This window comes from Amborella trichopoda, chromosome 8, assembly GCF_054954075.1.
Source record: "Amborella trichopoda isolate Santa Cruz 75 chromosome 8, AtrichopodaSantaCruz75HAP2 v2.0, whole genome shotgun sequence".
In the NCBI taxonomy this organism is placed as follows: Eukaryota; Viridiplantae; Streptophyta; class Magnoliopsida; order Amborellales; family Amborellaceae; genus Amborella; species Amborella trichopoda.
Window position 1 is genome coordinate 29342509 of NC_142343.1, and position 23206 is coordinate 29365714.

Consider the following 23206-nt stretch of genomic DNA (forward strand, 5'->3'; position numbering starts at 1 on the left):
TTTATTTATTTTTTATATTTTATTAATTTGAAATTTTGGATGTCCACTCTTCTTATTTAGGTGCACCTAAAAAAGCATCAAAAAAATAAATTTGCAAATAAAAAATTTAAAAATATCATTAAATATTTAGGGGTATTTTGATCAATTATCTTTTATAAATTATTCCTTTATATGCTTTTAAGTGCCTCTAAGTGAGGCACACAGACGCTCAACTTTCCTATTAATCTTAACCGCTTGGTGTTTATATATGTGAGTGGGCATGTAAAATCACTTTCTAGATTTATATGGAGCATGTCTGGATGATTACTGATTTTATCAAGAATATATTATCCTATTTGAAATTAATATATTCTGGATAATACCATTTTGTTAGTTATTTGGTGCATATTTGTACTAGGTATACTATCTATTCAAATTTTTAACTTTTCCTTGATATCTAGCTATTTTAGCCAAGAATATGTGATTCTAAGAAAATTACTTCGAATAAAGTAAAAAAACAACCTTTCAATACGATAAACTTGCATGTAAAATTGCGTATAAGCTTATCTCAGAAACGATGGATACAACCAAACAAACGATAACTTATTGTTAGGAGTAACTTTATTGAAACAGTGAATTATCAGCAACACATCCAAACAGGCTCGTAACATATGTACTTTCTGTAAGGCATCAAAGATGAATAGCACCTAATCTGCCGCTTATATGAATGGTTCAGTGCAAACCGGTTTATTCCCTGTGTTAAGTTAGAGGAATGTCATTGTTAATAGCATCGATCTCCACTAAATAGCTGGAACAATGGGGAATAAAAAGAAAATAAAGTCGCTATAGGATTACATACCAAAAAGGAGATTAAAAAAGAATAAAGGCAAAAAAAGAAGAAGCAGAACTCACCATCTACCTCGGACGATGAAATTCTAGTTCTGCCCAGTCTACACTAACCAAGTAGCAAAAACTCTCAGCCTTACTTGTTGCTCACCTCTTTTGTCATTGATTCATCAATACCATACTTACTTTAGTGTGAGAAGAAAAAGGGAGAGCAAAAAGGTGTCAAACGTGAGTGAGTGTGGTCTTTCCAGTAACATGTCATATCTTTCACCTCAAATGCAATAGTGAATTTTTTTTTTGAATTAATATTGCTTCCTCACCTCTACTAGTATTCTTTGCTATTTTCTGATTAAATTATTATATCAATGTTTTTGCAAATTTCCAACTATTGGTGTCAGAGCCAGATTCGTGTTTCTTAAAAGACGCATTTACTTGTTGCATCAATTTCAAGTATGAATTATACTCAAAATCTAATACCCATATTAGATGGAGAAGATTATGACTCCTGGAGTCTCCAAATAAAGACTCTATTTATCTCACAAGATCTGTGGGATATTGTTGAAAAAGGTTATGGAGTACCAGCAGATGCAACAACACTTGATTTGTGGTCACAGGCAACGCATAATGAATTCAAGGAAAATAAAAAGAGAGATGCATAAACCTTTTTTTTCATCCAGCAAGGTGCAAGTAAATCTATATTTCCTAAAAAAAAAATTGCTTCAAAATCAAAAGAAGCTTGGGATATTTTGAAAGTGAATTTCAGGGATCTAAAAAAGTGATTTTTTATGAAACTCCAAAATTTATGGAGAGTGATAATTTGATAACGAAAGATAAAGAAATTGTTTAGATCTTTTTTATTAGAGTTGCTGGAATAATAAATCAAATTAGACGTTATGGAGATGATATTCTTGATAAAAAAGTTGTCCAGAAAATGAGAAGCTTGCCTGTAATGTTTGACCATGTTGTAGCTATTATAGAAGAGTCAAACAATTTATCTAAATTTTCATTACAAGAATTAAGTGGAATTAAGTGGGTCTCTTGAAGCACATGAGCAAAGAATGAACAGCTTTTCAAACCAGAATATAGAACAAGATTTTCAGTAAAAAAATGACAGTTCAGAAAAGAACAGTATTGAAGAAAATAAAGAAAGGGGGGGATTTCAAAATCGTCGAAGAGGTTGTGAAAGACAATTTTTTTCCAAAAGCCAAGGAAGATGAATAAATAATTTCAACATCCACAAAAATCCAGATGGAAAGGTAAATTTGAATCTTACTGTATTATTTGCAAATACCCGGGCATGAATCCAGAGATTGCAGATATAAATGTAAAAAATGGAGAAACCCCAATCATTCTAAAAAAGATTGTTGGTTTCAACAGAAAAATTAAATACAAAGAAAATGTACATTTTTCTAAAAAATAATAATAATACAGATCATATGTTTTATTCATACATGAATGTTCAACAGAATTCACATGATATTTTGTATCTGGATAGTGGTTGTAGCAATCATATGACAGGAAATCGAAGCAGTTTTGTTGAGATAGATAAGAAAGTCACTTCTCAAGTCAAGCTCGGTGATGGCAAGCTCCAAAATGTTAAAGAAAAATGTGTTATTGTAGTAAAACCAAAAGGAGGTAATCCTAAATTAACTTATGAAGTTCTTTATGTTCTTGGCTTGACTCAAAATCTTTTTAAGTGTTGGTCAATTAATGGAAAAAGGGTATTCAATCAATTTCAATAGAGATGAATGTGTGATTTTTGATAAGAAAAATAAACAAACTATAGCCAAGGTGAAAATGACCCAAACAAGGATTTTTCCTATGGTGATGTCGTCATGTGAAAATTATGTATTGAGTTATAAAAATATTGATAAATCTTACTTGTGACATTTAAGATTTGGGCATTTAAAATTTCAAAGTTTGAAATTAATGAATCAGAAAGGTATAGTAATTGGACTACTATCAATAAATGAAGAAAGAAAAATATGTGAATGGTGTATCTATGGAAAATACATAGATTGCTATTTTCAGAGTAGTATTAGGAAGAACAAGAGCTCCATTAGAACTGGTTCATGCAGATATATGTGGATGGACTCAAACAAAAACTTTTAATAAAAAAAAAAGATATTTTCTTTTAGTTGTTGATGATTACAACATAATGATGTAGGTATATTTCTTAGTTAAAAATTTGAAAGCATTTTTAGTTTTTACTCAGTTTAAAGCTGATGTAGAAAAGCAAAGTGGTTTTCCATTAAAAGCCTTGAGCACAAATCGAGGAGAAAAATTTACGTCAAAAGAATTTTGGATTTTTTGCAAAAATAATGGAATTAGAAGAGAGTTAACAACATATACCCCACAACAAAATCGAGTAGCAGAGAGAAGAAACAAAACAATAGTTGAAATGGCTCAAAGTATGTTGAAAGGTAAGAACTTTCCTAATAAATTTTGAGGCTTGGTATAAAAAAAAACAGAAGTAAATTATTTCAGAGTTTTTGGATGAATTGCTTATGGGAAAGCACTTCTCAAGATAGAGAAAAATTTGATAAAAAAGGTGAAAAATATATCTTTGTTGGATACAGTGAAGTTTTAAGAGCTTATCACTTTACAATCCAAAAACAAATAAATTGGCAATTTCTAGAGCTGTTATCTTTGATGAGAAAAGTCAAATGGAACTGGACTGAAAGTTTTGGCCAAGAAACAAAAAGTTTAGAGAATGATGATTCAAATAAAGTTATGATTCTAGCTCTTCAAGTCCAAGACAAGACAGTCCAAGACAAGAAAGTCTAAGTCCAAGTTCTTCAGATTCAAAGGCGCGGCCCAGAAAAATAAGGTCTCTTTCAGATATTTATGAATCATGTAATGTTGCTTTCTTTTCTAGTGGACCACAAAATTTTGGAGAAGCAGTTAAAGAGAAAACTTGGGTAAATGCCATGAATGAAGAAATTTCTGTTATAAAGAAAAATAAGACAGGGGAAATTAGTAGATCACCCAAAAGGGAAAGAAATAATTCGTTTGAAAGGGATTTACTTAACCAAATATAATGAAGATGAGTCGATTCAAAACCATAAAGCTCGACTAGTGGCAAAAAGCTATTCACAACAACTTGGAATAGATTTCAATGAAAGTCTTGCCCCTATTGTCAGAATGGAAACCATTCGAACTGTTTAGTCCATAACTGCCCAATTAAAAATTCTAATTTTTTTAGTTAGATGTAAAATTTGCTTTTTTGAATAGGGAACTTGAAGAATAAGTTTATGTTGAACAACCATTGGGTTTTGTTGAAAAAAAAAAATGAATAAAAGTTTATAAACTGAAAAAGGCATTGTATGGGCTAAAACAAGCTCCAAGAGCCTGGAATAGAAAAATTGATAAATATTTTCAGAAAAATGGATTTGAAAGGAGCCCAAGTGAACCTCACTTTATGTTAAAAAAGGGAAATGGAAATTCCTCCCTAATTGTATGCTTTTATGTGGATGATTTGAATATACTGGTACAAACGAAAAATAGTGGAAGAATTGAAAAAAACTATGATGAAAAAATATGAAATGACTGATTTGAGAATTATGAAATATTTTCTTGGAATTCAAGTGAATAGCTAGATGGAGAAATATTTATCTCTCAAAGAAAATATGTTGAAGGTATCTTGAAGAAATTTAGAATGTGAATAAAAAATTGTCAAATTATGATGGTGCAGAAAAAGTTGATGCATCGATTTATCGAAGCTGGGTTGGATCCTTAATTTATTTGACAAACACAAGGCCATACATTGTGCACGCAGTCAGTATTTGTTCTAGGTTCATGAATGAATCAAATAAACTATATTTTGTAGCAGCAAAAAGGATTTTAAGATATATCTAAGGAAGAAAGAAATGTGGTATCAAATATATTTTTGAAAATGATACTAATTTTGTTAGATTTTCTAATAGTGTTTGGGCATGTTCTATTAATGATAAAAAAAGCACTTCCGGCTATATATTCTACCTAGGTATAAAGGTGATATCGTGGTCATCAAGAAAGCAAAATACTGTTATTCTGTCGTCAGCAGAAGCTGAATATATTTAAGCAACAAGTGCAACGTGTGAAGCTGTTTGACTCAGAAAATTTTTATTAGATTTACAACAAAAGCAGAATATCCCCACAATAATTTTCTGTGATATGTTAGCCATTACAATAACAAAAAATCTAGTATTTCACAGCCGATTGAAGCACAATAAAATACGACATCATTTTATTAGGGAGTTGACAAAAAAACGAGAAATCGAACCAAAATTCATCAACACAAATGACTGACTTGTAGGACAATTTCAATTAAAAAATTCATTCAATTAAGAGATATGATGAGAGTAACGAATTAAAGGGATGTTAAAAAAGTAATTTGTCCTCATCACCGCATCTCATCTCTTCTCTCTATCTAGAATATTCTTTTAAACTGTGAGAGAGGCGGTGCATGAAGCTAAGTAAAAAAGCGGTGGTATAATGTCAAAAGTAACCGCGTAAAAGGCAGTGGGTCACTTTGAACCGAATGGAGTGGCGGTAGTAGAGCATCAAGATTAGGGGGTAACACCTCCGGGTATGGTGCCCCTGCGTTATCTATGTGGTCCGATCGGGCCACACAAAGGAATGGCTTGCCTAGGTTCTCAAGGGCAAGAGCGAGCTCGTGAAGTGAGCGTTTTTTGAAGAGGGTGAAGCTCCCGAAGGATACATCCTCTGTTTTCAAAGTGAAGTTTCGGTGGTTGCTTGGGTGTAGAGGACCAATCGGCAGCACAGCAGGAGATTAGGGAATGAGTCGAGGATTGCAGCTTCGAGGTCATAGAACGAGTTGCATTGTACCCATTCTACTCCTCCAAGGCTCTTCATGAATTGGCAAATGTATCTATAGCTGACCTTCTGTTCTGTGGTGTCACCGACGCCAAGCCATGGGGAGTGACTCGGGTTGATGAGGGGCGAGGTGAATCACGCTTCAGTTGTGCAATAAGCCTATAATTGCAGAAATCTTGTCATCGCTAAGGATCACTCTATTTCTTTTTCAATATTAGGGCCTAAGAGAACTTGCTTGAGGCCATCAAGTGAACGCTTAAAGTCCAGGACATTGTCCCTTTATATTTGAAGAAAATTTCCACATTTACAGTAAATAATAAAAATCTTGATATACATTATTGTGGTACATTATGTGATTACATGAATGCCCAATTGAAGAATTGCAAGAAAAAAAAAAGAAAAAGAAAAAAAAAGCAGAAGCTGTTGAAACAGTTATGGAACATTTTGAAGGAGCCATCTTATTAGAGGAAATAAAACACAGGTAAGGTTGTTCATCTTCTTGATCTTGTGGGAGATATATTGAAGGAAAAGCTTTACGTGGACCCAATGGTACGTAGACCAACGAAAAAAAGGTTGAAAAATGAAAGGAATCTTGAAGTTATGGTTGTTCAAAGCGGCATGACGCCACAACACGATGTTTTGAGTTTCATTTGTATATGATTCATATTTGAAAAAAAAAATCAATTATTCACGTACTCATAAGAAAGGGATAAATAACGGAAACTATTATCCCACACCGCATGAGTACATTATACGACAGTCAGATGAGAATGCCCCTAGTGGACAGTCAGACGAGAATGCCCCTAGTGGGCATCGATTCGCATCACCAGATGCTGGACCTAGTCACTGATGAGAAACATTTGCTCTGGTGCAGTAAATCTCAATCGTCGTTAGTCGGGAATAGACGGTGGATGCCCCTGCGGTCCATGATATGCTCCTCCCACAGAACAAAAAATCCAAGGGGTTTTCATAGCTTTTGCTGGAACCATGGGAAACCAAAAGAAAAAAATAGTAGCTATGGGATTACATACCCAAAAGGTAAGAAAAAAAGAAGCAGCAGCTATGAACTCACCATCTACCTCAGACAATGAAATTCTAGTTCTGCCCAGTTTACAGTAACCAAGTAACAAAAATTCTCACCCTTACTTGTTGCTCTCCTCTTTTATCACTGATTCATCAATCCCATCCTTACTCTGGTTCCCATACAAACCCGCACAAATGAGGAAATACCCAAAATTCAGCAATGTTACCACGCTCATCATCCAGTACACATTGTCGAGGCGTCCGGCATTGATGTTGTTTGGAAGCCAATTGGTGCTGCGCTGCACCAAGTCGACAACTGCGGTGCTCAAATAAAATCCTAACCCAATGACCGCAGCGACAGCAGCAGTTGCGGTGTTCTTCAGCGCCATTGGGAAATCCTGATAGTACAACCCCACTTGTCCTGGCAAGTGGAAGGCCTCCCCCAAGCCCACCAAAGCCAATGGTAGCACCAACCATAAAGCAGACATAGGGGCTGCAGCATTGGCCGGGATGCTTATGAGTCCATGACTTTTGAGGACGGCACGTCGCCTAGCCTCAACCAATGCAGAGGCTACCATCCCTGTACAGTTCAGACAATGGCCGATGCCCAAGCGTTGCAATAACGTCGGTGTGCGAAGATGGGCCATGCAGAATGGGTATATCAGGCGATCGAGAAGAATTAAGGACATGGCGGAGGAAAGGAGAGTGAAGACGCTGAAAGAGCCGGCAGGGATGGCAAAGTGTGATACGAGATGCCGGTCCATGGCAAGGGCTTGGAGCACAGAAAGGCTTGCCTGGACGCCAATCGATGTGCTTAGAAGGAAGCTTGCAGACCAAAGGGGGGCAATGCTGAGTATGGTCTTTAGGTCCTCCACATGTTTAACTGTGCAGAGCTTCCATGGCTTGGCCACCGAGCCACTCGGGTGCATGTCACCTTGGACCTTCAGTGCCGCTCGGTTCAAGAAGCTATGCATTACAAGCATTTCAAAGAACAAAAATAAAAATAAAAATAAAAATAAAAATAAAAATAAAGATAAAAATAAAGAAGGAAAAATTATAAAAAAGAAAAGAAAAAGAAAGAAGAAGAAAAAAAAAAAAGGTGTGGTTTCCATAAGGTTGCAACCTTAAACAATCCAATTAAGGCGCACTTTCAAATTTTATCATAACAATTTTGATGTAAATATTTTTAGGATTATCTCAAAATCTTTTATTACATTTAATTATAAAATTTTAAACTGCCAAAATAGTTTAAATCAAGTAGATCTATAAACATATGAAAATATTGAAAATGGACGGTCTAGATAATATGTTGTAAGATGCACTGTTTCTGAGACTCAAAATCCATTTATTTTTCGTAGTCATACATTTCGATGTCGAGATGATCAATCAGTGGGTTTTTCAACATTAAAACAACCTTTTCCGATAGATTTTTGTGGTGCATCCGTAGTTCTACATGTCAATGTTGCAACTGTATATAAACTTTTTTCAAAAAAAAAAAAACCGAACAGTAGATTTTCTAGACAACCTAACCCAACAAAGTTTTTTTTTTTTGTAGTATTTTTACCCCAAATTGAACTTTTCTAGCAAATAGTCCTCAAGTAAAAAAAGTCATACTTTTTTGTTGAAAAATGCCAATAGTGCCGAAGCGCCCTCATTTTGTGCCGCCTCGAATGCCCAAAGTGCCAAACTGCTCCCAGTTTATGTCTGACCTCATGCTTTCTAGAAGCCTAAGGTACCGCATCGCCCCCATTTTATGCCGGACCGCAATGCCCAAAGTGCCGGACCGCTCCTATTTTATGCCGGACCGCATGCTTTCCAGAAGCAAAGTGCTAGACCCCTCATTTTGTGCTAGACCGCATGCTTTCCAAAGGGTATTGTGGTCTTCTTTTTATCATTTTTTTGACTTGAGGGTATTTGCTAAGAAAATTAAATTCGGGGTAAAATTTGCTAAAAAAAACTTGGTTGGGAGGAAGTTGTTTAGAAAATATGATTTTGAGAGTTTTTTGTAATTTTCCCAATAAAGAATAGGAAGGTTTATAGATTTTGCAGATGTATGAGATTCATAAAGGTCACCATTGCGCTAGATGCTTTGAGGCGTAAATTTAAGTTTTTATTTAAGAAAATTTATCAAAATGCACCTAACTTTACAATAAGGAAAAGTATCCCGTCGATATCATGTTGATGGTTGAGATTTCATAAGGCTATATCTGATGGCCAAAACGTAATTTTGTATTTTATTCTATTTTTTGATTAAATATTATATTATAAAACATTTGGGATGTAAATTTATTTTTATAAAGAGAATTAAATAAAAATAATTAAAATATTGCGAATAAAAAATGAGTAATGATCCTATGAGACCCTCCTATACTCATGTGTGTAGGACCCCAAAGGATCACTATTAAACTTGACACAGATATCTAGAAAAGTCAAATCGCACACCCATGTGATAACTTTTCTAGTGATCTATGCCAAATTTAATGGTGATCCTTTGAGATCCTATACACATGGTTGTGGGAAGGTCTCAAAGCATCATTACTCATAAACAATAACCAAATTAGAACAATAAAATTAATCTTTGATCATTGGAGGAGGTTTGGTTCAATATGAACGACGACATGTGGTTGCAAGACGTGAACCATTTTCTAAATGAAAAGGTTTATATAAGGTTGCAACCTTATAGTATAGAAATAAGGTGCACCTAAAAAATTCAATAGAAAAGAGTATTATGAAGTTGGAAAATTATCCAATTGATTATCTCAACCTCGAGATGTATGGATATAAAGAAGAAATAAAATTCAAGTTCTAAAAATAATGTATCTTGTAACAAGTGATCTGGACCGTCTATTTTCAAGATTTTCGGATGTTTATATGTCTACTCGATTGGCATTGTTTTCAAATTTTGAATTTCATAATTAGGATTGAACATAAATTTTCAAGTGATTAAAAGCTTGTGGACACCAAAATTGCATCTTTAAATAAAATCTAGAGGTACTAGTATAAGGTGGGCACCTTATACAAACCTCGCTCTTTTATGAAAGTTCATAAATGTTGTTATCTTTAGCAGTGGTCACGATTATGATGGGTTTTTATCATGGCCATTTGGATCATGCCTTCTTGAGCACAAAGGCTTCTCAAGTGCAAGTACGAAAAGTAATAATAGCCTCCGTCACATATTAAATGTGAATAATGTAATAGAAGAGAAATAATGGAAAATAAATAACTAAGGGATGAAGTTTCTATAATACCTTATCTTTATGAAAAATAAAATAAAACCTCATCTCAAATCCTCAATCTAAAAAGCAATATGGTCTCAAAAATACCATGATGGCTTTAAAATCAATGTTTGACACCAAAAATAAAATTTAAAACTTAAAAAAATTACAAATCTTGCTTACCTGTGAACACTTATTTTTAGGGCAAAATGAACAGTCTAGAAGATTTGTTGCAATGTACACTATTTTTAAAATTTTGAATATATATTATAACCATATTGTTCAAGCCGAGATGATGGATTTAAAGGTTTTTCAATACTTGAATTCAATGTTCGCAAAACCGGGCGATCTAACTGCTAAACGCTCAGTTAGATCGGAACTGGCCATTAGTCGGTTCCAGTTTTCAACGGTTTTGGTGATCAACCAGTATTTAAATTTATTTTTTCAAAAAAATGTATATAGATTCCAAAAAATAAGAAATTTGATCTGTAATATAGTTTGTAATATTCTTTACATTATGGTAAAGACTAAAAATTATTTTGGCCATTAATACTCACTTTTATATTTTCCAATATTTTTTGGAAAATTTTAAAAACACCCCTAGGCATAAATCGATTCGTTAAAATCCATTTTTTGAATTAATTTTCAACTTCATTTGAATGTATTTTGTTTTAATCATTCTTTCTATGCTTTTCATATTTTAGTATTTTCTTTTGTATCTTTTAATTTTTTTTCAACTCTTTTGTGATTGCCCGGGACTTGCCCCGGTTAGAGAAGTCGAATAGGACGGTTTACTGGTCACGATGGTTTACCAGTTACGATGGTTAAACCGCTTCCAGGCCCATGTCCGATTAACCATTCCAGTTCGATTTTACGAACACCGCTTGAATTGCAATTTTCTCTGATTTATGAGATGAGGATTTACTTATTTTGATAGGAATGGAGCGCTATCGAACAATTTTCCAATAAAAAATTAATGTGTAAAATTAATAATAAAAGGGGAAATATTTTATGAACCACGATTTTAAGAGGCGGCAACCTCCCACATCCATCTTGGACGTAGATTGAGTGATGAAACAAATCCAGATGGGCCACAAATCAATTTGGGCAGTGTTCTCAATGCCAATTTTGGTTTTTGCAAGGCGTTATAAGGTGTAGTTGCATACAATTAGGGCTGACAATTAGTTGCATACAATTAGGGCTGACAATTAGGGTAGCCTGGTTTGGCTCAGTTCTAAAAAGTTATGGGACTGGGGAATAAAATGTGGCCCAAGGGCCAGACAAGGCTAAGGCTGGCCCTGCTAGGCTATTTTTTTTTTTTTTTTGGCTTTTTCTTCTTTTCTTTCTTCATTTGTTTCCAACCCGGGCCAGCCCTACCCTGGTCCAATTAGAGTCGGGCCAGTCCTGGGGTGACCGTAAGAGAATAAGGGTCATGACTAGGCAAGGCTAAGGCTAGCCCAGCCCAACCTAATCCATTGCCACCTTGCCATACAATCACCCCACCCCAATATCTCCCCCATAATAAAATGCTCACAAATTGTGGGAAACAAACAAGGATAACAATCACACTGCACCAATGTCTCCCCCATAATAAAATAATCACAAATAGAGGAAATATATAAGATAACTTTGAATCTCAGGGTGGAGAGGGGTTGGGGCCGTGATGGTAGCACCCATACACCCTTGTCATCACATTGTGGTTTCCATTTCACTGCCACCACTCCACAAGCACTTTAAAAAAATTAACTTCTAAAGTGTTAGAAAAAAATAGGTAGGGTCTGTCTTCCCCATTGAGTTACCCAAAAAAAAAAAACAAAACATTGAATCACAACAAACTAAAGGGAAATTCATGAACAAAAAAACCAAAGTGGGTAGTTCAGATTGAACTAATTGCGGAGGAACCCCAAAGGATTTGTTATACACTATCTGAAATTAATATATGGATTTACCATTTATTTTTATGTGTACTAATTATCACTTGGCTTGTGGTTGACAAAATGAGACTGATTTGGGTAAAATATTGTTACCGTACTAATCTAAAAAAAAACAACAGCAAGAAAATGTATGCTTATTCATAGTAAGAATGGAATTGATGACATCACATTGGGACAACTTGTCACTCTGATCATCGAGTCAGACATCCTAGTAAACAAGAAAGGTTAAAATATGCGAATAAACTAAAGCTACTTAATTTATTAAGGATGGGAACATAAAAGAAACGGCAGCTAGGATAGCCCATTACTCCTTTTAATTCTTGGGAAAATTATAGATAACTCTCCAAATTCAATTTTCTAGACATCTTACTTCTTAAAATTTTTTGTATCCCACTCTAGACCCGATACTGTTTTTTCTTTATATTTACTCTAAATAAAAAAGTCAATGAGTTAATGATAAAAATGCCTTTACTCTTCTTTTCTCATCTATTTTAGGATCACGTGACTCTCTCTCTCTGCCCACACTCTATCTCTTCCAAAAAAAAAACCTATTTTCTCTCTCCCTCTCTCTCTCTCTCATTCTGTCTTTCTCTTTCTCTCTCTACCTGCCATCTCTTTCTCTCTTTAGCTACTAAGATTTTTGCAGTCCGGTACAAAGTGTGTCGGACCACATTACATGCTTTAACTCAAATTCTTACCAGTTCGACAAACTGGGTGCCAAACCGCATTACAAGCTGCTTTACTGGAACTCAATGCGATCTGGCACTTTATGTGCCAGATCACATTACAAGATATTAGGCCAATTAGTCTCTTGTCTAGTTTTTATAAAATTATTACAAAAATTTTAGCAGAGAGACATAAGTTGGTTCTCCCTTTTACGATCTCTGATGAACAATCAGCTTTTATTAGAGACCGTATGTTCATTGACAACATTATTATTACCCAAAAACGCATTCACTCTAGAAATCTTTCTGAGTAGCTGGGAGTGGTTATTAAATTGGATATGGGGAAGGCCTTTGACAGAGTTGAATGACAAGTGCCCAGTGAGATTATGAGAAAAATGGGTTTCGATATCAAATGGATTTCTTGGATTATGGGTTGCATTTCTTCGGTCCATATCTCGGTTCTTATTAACGGATCTCCTAAAGGGTTCTTCTATTCTTCTAGGGGCATTAGATAAGGAGACCATCTATCTCCGTTTCTTTTTACCCTAGTAGAAAAAGGTTTTAACTTGATGTTTAAGAATATTGTAAATACATGCCTTCTTTCAGGTTTTTAAGTTTCCTCATCTGGGCTTACAATTTCACATCTGCAATAAGCAGATGACCTCCTGATTTTCTATGATATCAGTGAAGAGAAAATGCAGAATTTGAGTACATTCCTCTTATATTGCCAGCTAGCTTTGGGACTCAGTAAATTTCCATAAGACTTCAATTGTGGGCATCTCTTGCTCTAACAGCCTTTTGGATTCACTTGCTTCAATTTTGGATTGCAGAGTTGAGAAGTTTCCCCTTAAATATTTAAGAGTTTCTATCTCTGATTGTAAGCTCACTCGTACAGCCTGTGACCCTCTTATTCACATGTATCAAGTTAAATTAGACCTATAGAAGGCCAAGACTTTATCTTTTGATAGACATATCACTTTGGTTAAATCCACCTATGCATTTGATGTCAGTCCTACAAATACTAAGTGAAGTAATTAAGCTTATTGAAAAATATATACAAAACTTTATTTGGAGTAATATGGAGGATAACCAGATAAAGTTTTATTTAGTGAACTGGGACTAGGTTTGTACGCCGTGAAAGCTAGGGGGTTTGGGTATCAAAAAGCTTAAACTTGTAAACTGAGCGCTTCTATCCAAATGGTGGTGGAAAATCTTTTAAGACTCTTCTCATCTCTGAAAGGATGTGCTAAATGCTAAATATGGTTTCGATCATCTCACCCACTCGATTGAAACATGTACAGGAGGCAAATTCACCTCATAGATGTAGAATAATATTTGTAGTTGTACAAATATTGTTTTCAGCAACATCAGATGACTTGTTGGCAATGGAGATAACACTCTCTTTTGGTTCAACAAATGGCTTGGTGATGCACCTCTCTCTTCTACTTATCTTGACCTATTTGCTAGAGTTGCTCAACCTGATGCAAAATTTTCGGAGTTGATTTCTCTTTCTCCCTCTAATTGTATGGTTTGGAACATCAGATGCCGCTACAATAGGCTACCAGACATGGTTATTTCGTAGCTTTATAATCTCCTCCAAAAACTTGAACAAGTTTACATTTCTTCTAATGCCGAAGACTTGGTCATATGGGAATCAGAAATTAATGGACTTTTTTATGTCAAATCACTATATAAACCCTTTTTTATGGATCGGGTCCATATGGTTGATACCTCTTTGGGTTCTATTTGAAAATGACCAGTTCCAGTTAAAATCCAAACCTTCCTATGGGTCACATGTCAAAGGAAATGTTTAACAGTAGACAATCAGCAAAAGAGGGGTAAAATTTTTCCAAACATTTGCTTGATGTGCAAAAATGATAAAGAATCTTGTTCTCATCTTTTCTTTCAATGTCCTTGTGCCTCTAGCTTATGGCTCTGGGTTTTCTTTTTATTGGGTTTTTTCCTTATGATACCTTTGAATTTCATCAACATTATTAACTATCTTTCTGCCATTGGATTACCAAAAACAAGAGTTGTGATTTGGAAAACTTTCAGAAGTGCAGTCTTATGGCAGATTTGGTTGGAACGTAATGAGAGAACCTTTGATGGGGTGTCTCAAAGTATTGAAAGGATAAAAGATCTCATTTTACAGTCTCTTTGGAATGGGTCTCCCCCACGCCTGAAGGCCTTCATATTATCATCGACAGGGGTTTTATTGGTGATATTGTAAGTAAAGGGGATTCCGTGAATATTATCAAGTGGTGTAGATAAGAGCAAAAGATCCTCTAGTCCCTATTTACTCTTTGGTTAAAAGTTCAACGCCAATGTGCCTAGCCTAATTTGAGGATTAGCTTTGGTCACACCATACATGAAGCCAATGACGTTGCTGATGGGCTAGCTAAACTTGGTGTTTCTCTTCTTTTTTTGTAAGTTTATAACGATTTGATCCAATCTGTATAATCTCATACTTTTGAAGCATTGCTTTAATAAAAGTTCATAACATTAGTAAAAAAAAATAATGTGACACAGAGAATAAGAGAGAGAGAGAGAGAGAGATGGGGAGAGAGAGAAAGAGAGAAAATAGGTTTTTACTTATGGGAAAGAGAGTGTGGGTAAAGAGAATCACATGACTCCAAAATAGAGAAGAAGAGAAAGAGTAAGGGTATTTTGTACTAAATCCATTGACCTTTTGACTTAAGAGTATATATAAAAAAAAAAATAGTATTAAGGTTTAAAGTGGGATACAAAAACTTTTATTGGTAGGATATGGATAAAGTTGAATTTCGGGGTCATCTATAATCTTCTGTTAAGCCTTCTTGTGCGTGGAAGTTCACCTCAGTGTATCAAAGCAACAACCATATATGTCCTCCACTGTCCACATATAAAGGTAACAGTGAGCTGTCGAATCATGAATCCCCAAAAGCAGTGTTTCAGTAGCCGGATTAGCCCAAGCAGCCATCTAGAAATCACCGGGCTGGTCTACACGAGTCCTGATCTAGATGATGATTCCTAATCTAGATAAGCTGTTTTTTTATTATGAATTCCATTTTGAGGCATTAGGGTGCTTGTTTAAAGGAGAAAGCATTTTCGAGACGGACGACCACTTTTTTGTGGTTTTTATTTTTTTTATTTTTTTAAGTGGCAGTTAGTGTAGCAACAGGAAAAACTCCTTCTATGGTTGCTAGTGCTTCATATTTCCTTAAAGCATCACTCTACTTATTTAGGCGTGAAAACACTTTTCAGGTTAATAAGAAGGTGAAAACAAGTTTTCAAGGAGCCAAAAAAAAAAAAAAGTTTGCGTTATTACGAGACAAACGTGCCTTATATCTCTCCAATACATAATTTGGCACCGACGTGTGCCTGCGTTGCACTCTTCTTACTTTTTAAAGGAAAAGCGCTTTGTGCTTCAGGAGATGCAATTCTACATATGTGTCCCCTGACACATCCCACATCCATCATCCATCTCAAAGATGGATATGAAAAAGTGGCAGTCCCATATTGGAACTGATGGTCAAAAATTTTCTTTAAAATCTGTCATTTTTAAATTATTTATTTTTACATATTATTATTCCCCATTCTACAGATTGGGCATTCGTAAAAAATATTAGTTCAAAATCCATCTCAAAAATGGGTTATAGAGACAGAGGGTGCATATCTACATATGAATAAGCAGACTCATAAAAACCATGCCCCTTTTTAAAACCCTTATCAAAAGGAAAGCATCTTTATTTACCTTTTTATTTTTTATTTATTTTTAGGTGGGGTAGGTATCTAGATTAGAACCCTAAACTTCAATGTTGCAATAAAAACTCCAAGAACAAACGAATGAAAAACAGAATCAATAAGCTAAAGCAATACCTGAACCGCTTACTCGGAGGAGGAGGCAATGCCTGCATCATTTCTACACTCCCATCCTCAGCTCCACCTCTGCCTTCCTTGCATCCATAATAGTAATCCCCTGAATCCACCTTACCTCTAAGTCTCATGCCATTCTTCCGAACGGCCGTAACTAGAACCCTAGCTAGTCCAGTGAAGGGGCTACCCTCGGGCTCAATCATTCTATACTTCTTCCTTCCAGCCAAGAACACCAAGATGCTGATGGCATTCAATAGTGCACAAATGCCGTAGCCCCAACCCCATCCTACATTATCTTGAACATAGACAATACCGGTGACCGCGATCACAAACGCCATGTAGATGCTGCAAAAGTACCAATTGATGAAGCTCTCGCGATCTGCAGGGGTGTCAAATTGGCTTGCACCCATTGTCACCATGTTGAAGCGAGTGCCTGCTACGCCTATGCCTGCCAGTGCAAATGCTGAGTAGAGGACAGCAAGTTGGCCACCCGATGGCCCTGGGCATGCCTGGCTCGAATTGGTGCTGCATGGGTGTGGCCTAAGAGACGGAATGGTCGCCGTAAGGGTCATTAGGATCATTCCCTGAAGAAATAACACACACTTGGAATCATCTGAGACATTTGGAATCATCACAAAAATAATAAGGAAATACATTTGGATTCGTTGCCTAAATGGAGAGGAAACGTGTTGAATCATTCCCTAAGCAACGAGCAAACATTTGGTGTCATCCTCTAGAAACCAAAAATCATTTGGTATCATCCACTAAACCGGGAGAGAAAAAACTATGGACTTCTCAGCTAAATTAAGAACGATCATAACATTTCATACATGTGAAACCAGTCTATAATTCACCTAAGTTACTTGGACAAGCATGTTCATGTTTCAAAAAAAAAAACGATCTTTCGGATGGTATGAGGACCCAAAAAATCTGTATTTCGATTGTTAGACATGATTGTGGTTCTGAAAATAATTTCGATTTGGAGCGCAATGATTGATTCGACTCGAACAAATTTTTTGGAGCATACATTTGAATATATCCAAGATCCATCAGATTTTCAGCATCTTAGGTGCTCCAAATACAGTTTTTAGGGGAAGAAATGGATTGAGAGGTCTGTACATTCTTTTTTGGATCTTCAATTAAGGGAAAAACAGATGGGCTTTGCGTAACCAACTCTTATATAATCCATCAATTTTGGTAAATTCTCATCTTCCTGTTTTTGTTCAAATTTTTCTCGTTCAAATCATATTTAGACCATGGATCCAGTCATTGAGTTTACCAAATTGCGCACCATATACATTTTTTTCGTCTTTTTTTATGAATTCTATTTTTGGTTCGTTATGGGTGCAATTTTAACCTCGGATGATGAAGTGCCCTAATTGTTAACACCCTAGCCGTTGGAGACCAATTCCATTCCAAGAATCGATAATCTCTTTTCTACGGTGTTCCGAGACTCGGCCGAATTGGATTGGATAACCGAGTAACTCGACCTGGGCAAGCTGACAAGGCAGGTTTACATTTACAAACTTGGGGTAATAGAAATTCAATTAGTTCCATAGAATTGATGTAGTTAAATGCATTTCCATAGAATATGTATGTTTTCTATCATGATTTGTGAATTTTTCTTCTATTTCCGTTCTTTTTTTCTTTTTTTTTTAATGTTTCTTAATGTTTAAATCAAATTCCTCGGCATTCCATCTTTTATCTTAGGAAAAAGTTTATATAAGTGCGGGGCTCTTAAACAATCAAATTAGGCCGCACTTTAAAAATTTCACTAGAAGACGTTGCTTTGATGCCCAAATATACTCAAATTGATCATCTCGACCTCAAGATGCATGGACATGAGAAAAATATGGATTTCAAGTTTGAAAAATAGTGCATCTTGTAACACATTTTTGAACCGTCAATGATTTTCAAGTTTTCATAGATCTGCTCGATCTACACTATTTTTGAAACATAAAATTTTACAATTAAAGATGAAAATATATTGTAAAGCTATAGCAAAGATTTCCAATATTGAAACCACATTTCTCGATACTATTTCAAGGTGTGATTTACTTTGATTGTTTAGAGCCTCAGCGCTATACAAACCACCATTTATCTTAAGTTGCTCCATCATCTTTTATAGACTTTTTGTGCTTTTTTTTACTTCTTTGGCTTTTTACACTTTCTTAGCAAAATCTCATATTTTATATTACCATTTTTAACTATTTTTGAGCTTGTACAAGACTTATGCCAGAGTTACTTGATTTAGGCAGGGGTCAAGTCGCGAGCCCAGGCCAAGTAATTGAACGTGGCTTTTATGTGAAGTGGGGACGACAAGTTCTTACCCATTGTTTCAAATAGTTTTAAGAATTAGATTATTTTGAAAATATTAATGGGTGTTGTAAATAGGAATGAAAACTACAACGTGATGATTAGAACATGGGACACTATCACCATGCCACCGCCCCTCTCCTATTATTGAATTAGAAATATAGATGGTGGGGAAGCTTAATTAATTACGGTGGAGAGAGAAAGGACTAAGTAAATACCAGCATGGTAATGGAATTAGAAATGGCAATGGTGGGGAAGCTTCCTAGAAAGGAATCGGAGATGATGGCACCAGCAATGGGGAGGAGGTTAGTGAATCCATTTACGACATTTGTTATCTGTGTGGCGGCAATGCTCTTAATGTTGAACTGTTGGATGAGGTAAACGATCAGATTTGCAGGCAACCCATACGCTGCGATGCTCATTGTCACCATGCTTCCTGCATGTTGGAGATTGGCCCCGAACCACAACCACAATAATCAATAACACTGTAGGAACGCACGACTGAGCCCAGAACCCGACCTTGGGCTGGGCCTGGCCTGGCCGAGTGCAGGTAATTCAGCTTGAGTTGGACAGGTCCTTGCTAGATCAAGAAATGTTAAAAAAAAAAGAAGAACAAAAATTGTTTAAAATAAAATTAAGAGTAAATTATGCAAAGACACGATTAGGGATGGTCAATTACTAAATGGGCACTTATTTATCTGAAATTACCAGCACCACCCCCTCCTTTTAGAGTGTTGACCCGTTGCTTTTTGCTGTTCTATTTGAAGTATCGGAACCGCAAAAACAGTTTTTTTTTTAATTACTCATGATATCTTTTTCTTCGAAAGCATTATCCAAATGCACGATATAAATATCACCAAATTGATTTTCCAAAGCATCATCCAAGTTCACGAAGGCATTATCCCCAAGTTAATTTTCCAAAACATTATCCAAGTGCGCGAATCCATGGATATCACCAATTTCATTGTCAACACCAAGTCTCTCATTTACAATCAATAAAATTCTCTTAGTGGAAACCCAATCAATGAAGTTCCATGGAGTCCTGTGCGTTATTTTTTTACTTAATCCACCATACTACTACCGATTTGACGGATTGCTATATTAGTCGGAGCATATTGTATGGATGGTGCAATAATAGCTCTAAAAATTCACTTAAAAAATGCGAACATGCAATAATAGCACTGAAAATTCACCTAAAAATGCGAATTCCATTAATAGTGAGTATATATCTCTGATCTGCAAACGGCTCCTAGCTCGATGAGCCAAGTCCGGAGTTTGACTCAATGCGCCCTGTCCGGAGTTGAAGTTCGGAGTTCGAATTTATAAAACGAATGCACCAATGGTTTAAAAAACGAATCGGTGACCTGGATCGGGCATCTCAAAAACCGATCCGGATCGGGAATCGGCTGAATCGGTTGGATTAAAGCTTAAAAAAAATCCGAAAAAATTATTAAAATTTATTATAAATATTTTTTTTTAGGAATCCAATAAGAAATGAAGGTACTACATTATTAACTTTCATTTTTTTCATCAATTTGTGAATACTGAGATGCTCTTTTCCTGTATAAACTTATGTTAACCATTAAATTTGCATCACATAAAAGTAAAATCATAGAATTATCATAGATAAAATATATAATTATACATGGACTATTATAAAGAGTAGACTAACCAATGAAAGAATGGCCATTAAAATCTCGTTTTGGCGAAAAACCCTAATCCGCTAAAAAAATCCAAATTATTACAACCTAACTAATTATAATCCAAAATTATTAAAACCTAACTCATTATAATATTATATACTGAAATTATAATTATTAGTTTACATTTTATAATTATTTTATTAGACAAATAATAATAAATTTAAAATATTTTATAATATTATCTAATTTAAAATGTATTATTGACAACTGTCAGGAAAATAGTACATTACATGATTTATAATGTAAAAATTAATAAATAAAATAAAAGATTTGGTTATTAATGTAAAAATTAATAAAATGCGTACAAATTTTGAAAATAACACTTCAATTTTTCAAAAATTTATTTTTTTAGGTTTCTATAATAAATTTAGTAAAAGAGATTGTTAGTAGAAAGATGGAGATTTCAAATAGAATAAACTTTTTATGTTTTATTTTTTTATGCTTTTCATATTATTTTAAAAAATAATTATACCACTATATACAACAAAAATTAACTGCTATAAAAAAAATTAACTTTTTTATTTTTTCATTTTTTTATGCTTTTTATATTATTTACAAAAATATTTATACAGTATATTCAACACAAAAAAATAATGCCCACGGGGGGGACTCGACCTTGGGAGGTCACATGAAGAAGCAAAGGTCTTAACCACCACGCCACCTCACCATATGTATTTATAACTTGATGATTAATATAATATATTTAAATTCTCTTTTCATTTAATGATGTTTGGGAATTATCCCACATCGAAAGATGGGTATTCCACTTTGGTATATAAATACCTATGTAATATAAACTAAAATGTTTGTTTAGAAATATTGGGGTAATCTCATGTGTTTCGCACGCGTGCAGGGAGGGAACCGGGCTGAACCGGACATAACCGGATTAGAACCGACAGTTCTTCTCTAGAACCGGGCGGGAACCGGGCTGAACCGGATTGGAACCGGCAGTTCTTCTCTAGAACCTGACGGTTCCTGGTTTTGTACACGCGTGCAGGGAAGGAACCAGGCTGAACCAGGCTGAACCGGACAGAACCGGATTGGAACCGGCAGATCTTCTCTAGAGCCGGGCGGTTCCCGATTTTGTACTGGAACCGGCACGGGCTATGCCGGTTCCCAAGTCGAACCGGACTCGTGTGCCGGTTCTCGAGTCCAACCGGACGAGTCCAGTTCGACTCGCCGATTTTTAAAACACTGGAATGCACCATGTCTCATTTGGGTCTCATCATAAACCAGATTTGTCATTCTATCGAAAGATAAATCGAATTTAGAGAAAGAAAAGGGATGAATACGAGAGAGAAGGGGGAAGGGAGATGGGCTGATCTGTAACTAATCCTCATCCATGGCTTAAGAATTTGGAGAGGGATAAAGAAGAGAGAGAGGACGGATAAAGAAGAGAGAGAGGAAAGAGGGGATTTTGGGATGGAAGTGCAAAAACCCTATAAATATGGTAGCATCTCGTCTATGTCTGATTTAATTGTAGGATAGGGGGTAATTTAGAAGGAAAAAAAAAAAAACCTAGGGTAGTACGGGTAAATGAGTGCTTATTTGATAATTGACCACCCCCCGTCGTGTTAATTTGCTCTAAAATTAAACAAAACACAACTAAACGTTAAAAACCTTAGTTAAAAATAGATTTTGAAAAATCAATTTGTGATTGTGGGTATTTTAAAAATATTTCAAAAAGAAGGAAAATTGTAACAACAAAGATTCAATATGATAGAAAATATTTAAAAAATATTACAAATAAATTTCTCATTTTTTTTAATTTTTATAATTTTTTAAGTCCTTTTTTTTTTAAGATCCATAGCTTGACCATGATACTCACTCGAGCGAATCCGGGTTGGCTCACCCAAGCAGTGGAAGAGGTTGGATAACTTCCTTTATCGCTCTCTAGATAGAGAGACAATAAATTTTTCCACCAGATATAGTGAGAACAATGTTCTATAATTTTCATCAAAGCAAAAGAAGCCATTCCTGAGAAAATGGAAAGCACATATGTGTCTCATTTTATTTTTCATACTACAAGATAGAGAGAGATGCGAATTGTGAGTGTTTTGATCTCCTCAATTTACCTGTGAGGAAGGGGAAGGTCTTCCATCCTCCTGGATTTGGGTTTGTATGAATATCTTTTGGCTTGTCCTCTGCTACGCCAAGCTCCATAGATAAAAGTGATCCTCCAGGATTGCTTAATTCTTCAGGCTACTGTGTATGTCGTGTCACCATTCTCTCACTCTTCTCATAAGAGTTGCAGACAACTAACTGCTTCTTAAATAAGTGGGGGTGGTGGAGGAAGTGTCTTTTTCGGGAAATAATACAATGTAATAAGAGTTGCTGACAACTGCTTCTTAAATAAGTCGAAATGGTGAACAGTCTTCTTTCGGAAGTAAAGTTTGAATTATTCTTTACAAGCCTTACAAGCCTTCTTTTTCTAACAATTTGCAGGTCATGTGACGCTCGCACTTGACAAATGTGTCACTTATTCCCGTCGGTCACGTGCCTTATCTATACGACACTGACAAGTCAAACAAATCATTTGTGTTCCCTTGATTTCTCAAAATTTTTTTGCAGTCCTACTACTCACACCACTCCCCTAATATTCCCACCATCAGTCTACTAGCGCCAGTGCGGTAATATTCCCACCACCAAGATCACTTTACTAATATTTTTTAAAAAAACCAAATTCCTAATTTACTTAGAAAGAAGGTAAAGGCCTGTCTTTCCTACTTAATTATGATTAAAAAAAAAAAAAAAAAAAAAAAAAAAGAAGAAGAAGAAAGAAAGAAAGAAAGAAAGAAAGAAAGAAAAGAGATAGATGATTATTTTCAAATTTGAATTATACTGATGTTCAT

At 35.3% G+C, this 23206-nt stretch overlaps 1 protein-coding gene across 7 annotated transcripts; it reads right to left on the reverse strand.

The window, feature by feature from the left end:
* Positions 1 to 6588: 6588 nt before the first annotated feature.
* On the reverse strand, positions 6589 to 22649 carry LOC18423692 (protein NRT1/ PTR FAMILY 2.7). Of its 7 annotated transcripts, none has more exons than XM_011629562.3 (4): positions 22430 to 22649; positions 18870 to 19087; positions 16339 to 16919; positions 6589 to 7632 (listed from the first exon to the last, which is right to left on the reverse strand). In XM_011629562.3, exons 1-4 carry the CDS (start codon positions 22515 to 22517, stop codon positions 6786 to 6788), a joined length of 1734 nt encoding a protein of 577 aa, XP_011627864.1. In that variant the 5' UTR covers positions 22518 to 22649; the 3' UTR covers positions 6589 to 6785. The 7 variants fall into 7 exon arrangements, with proteins under 7 accessions (XP_011627864.1, XP_088729624.1, XP_020529534.1 ...); XM_088873498.1 differs by having other exon boundaries at positions 18870 to 19231; positions 22430 to 22604; XM_088873501.1 differs by lacking the exon at positions 6589 to 7632 and adding an exon at positions 15121 to 15351.
* Between the last annotated feature and the right edge of the window lie 557 nt (positions 22650 to 23206).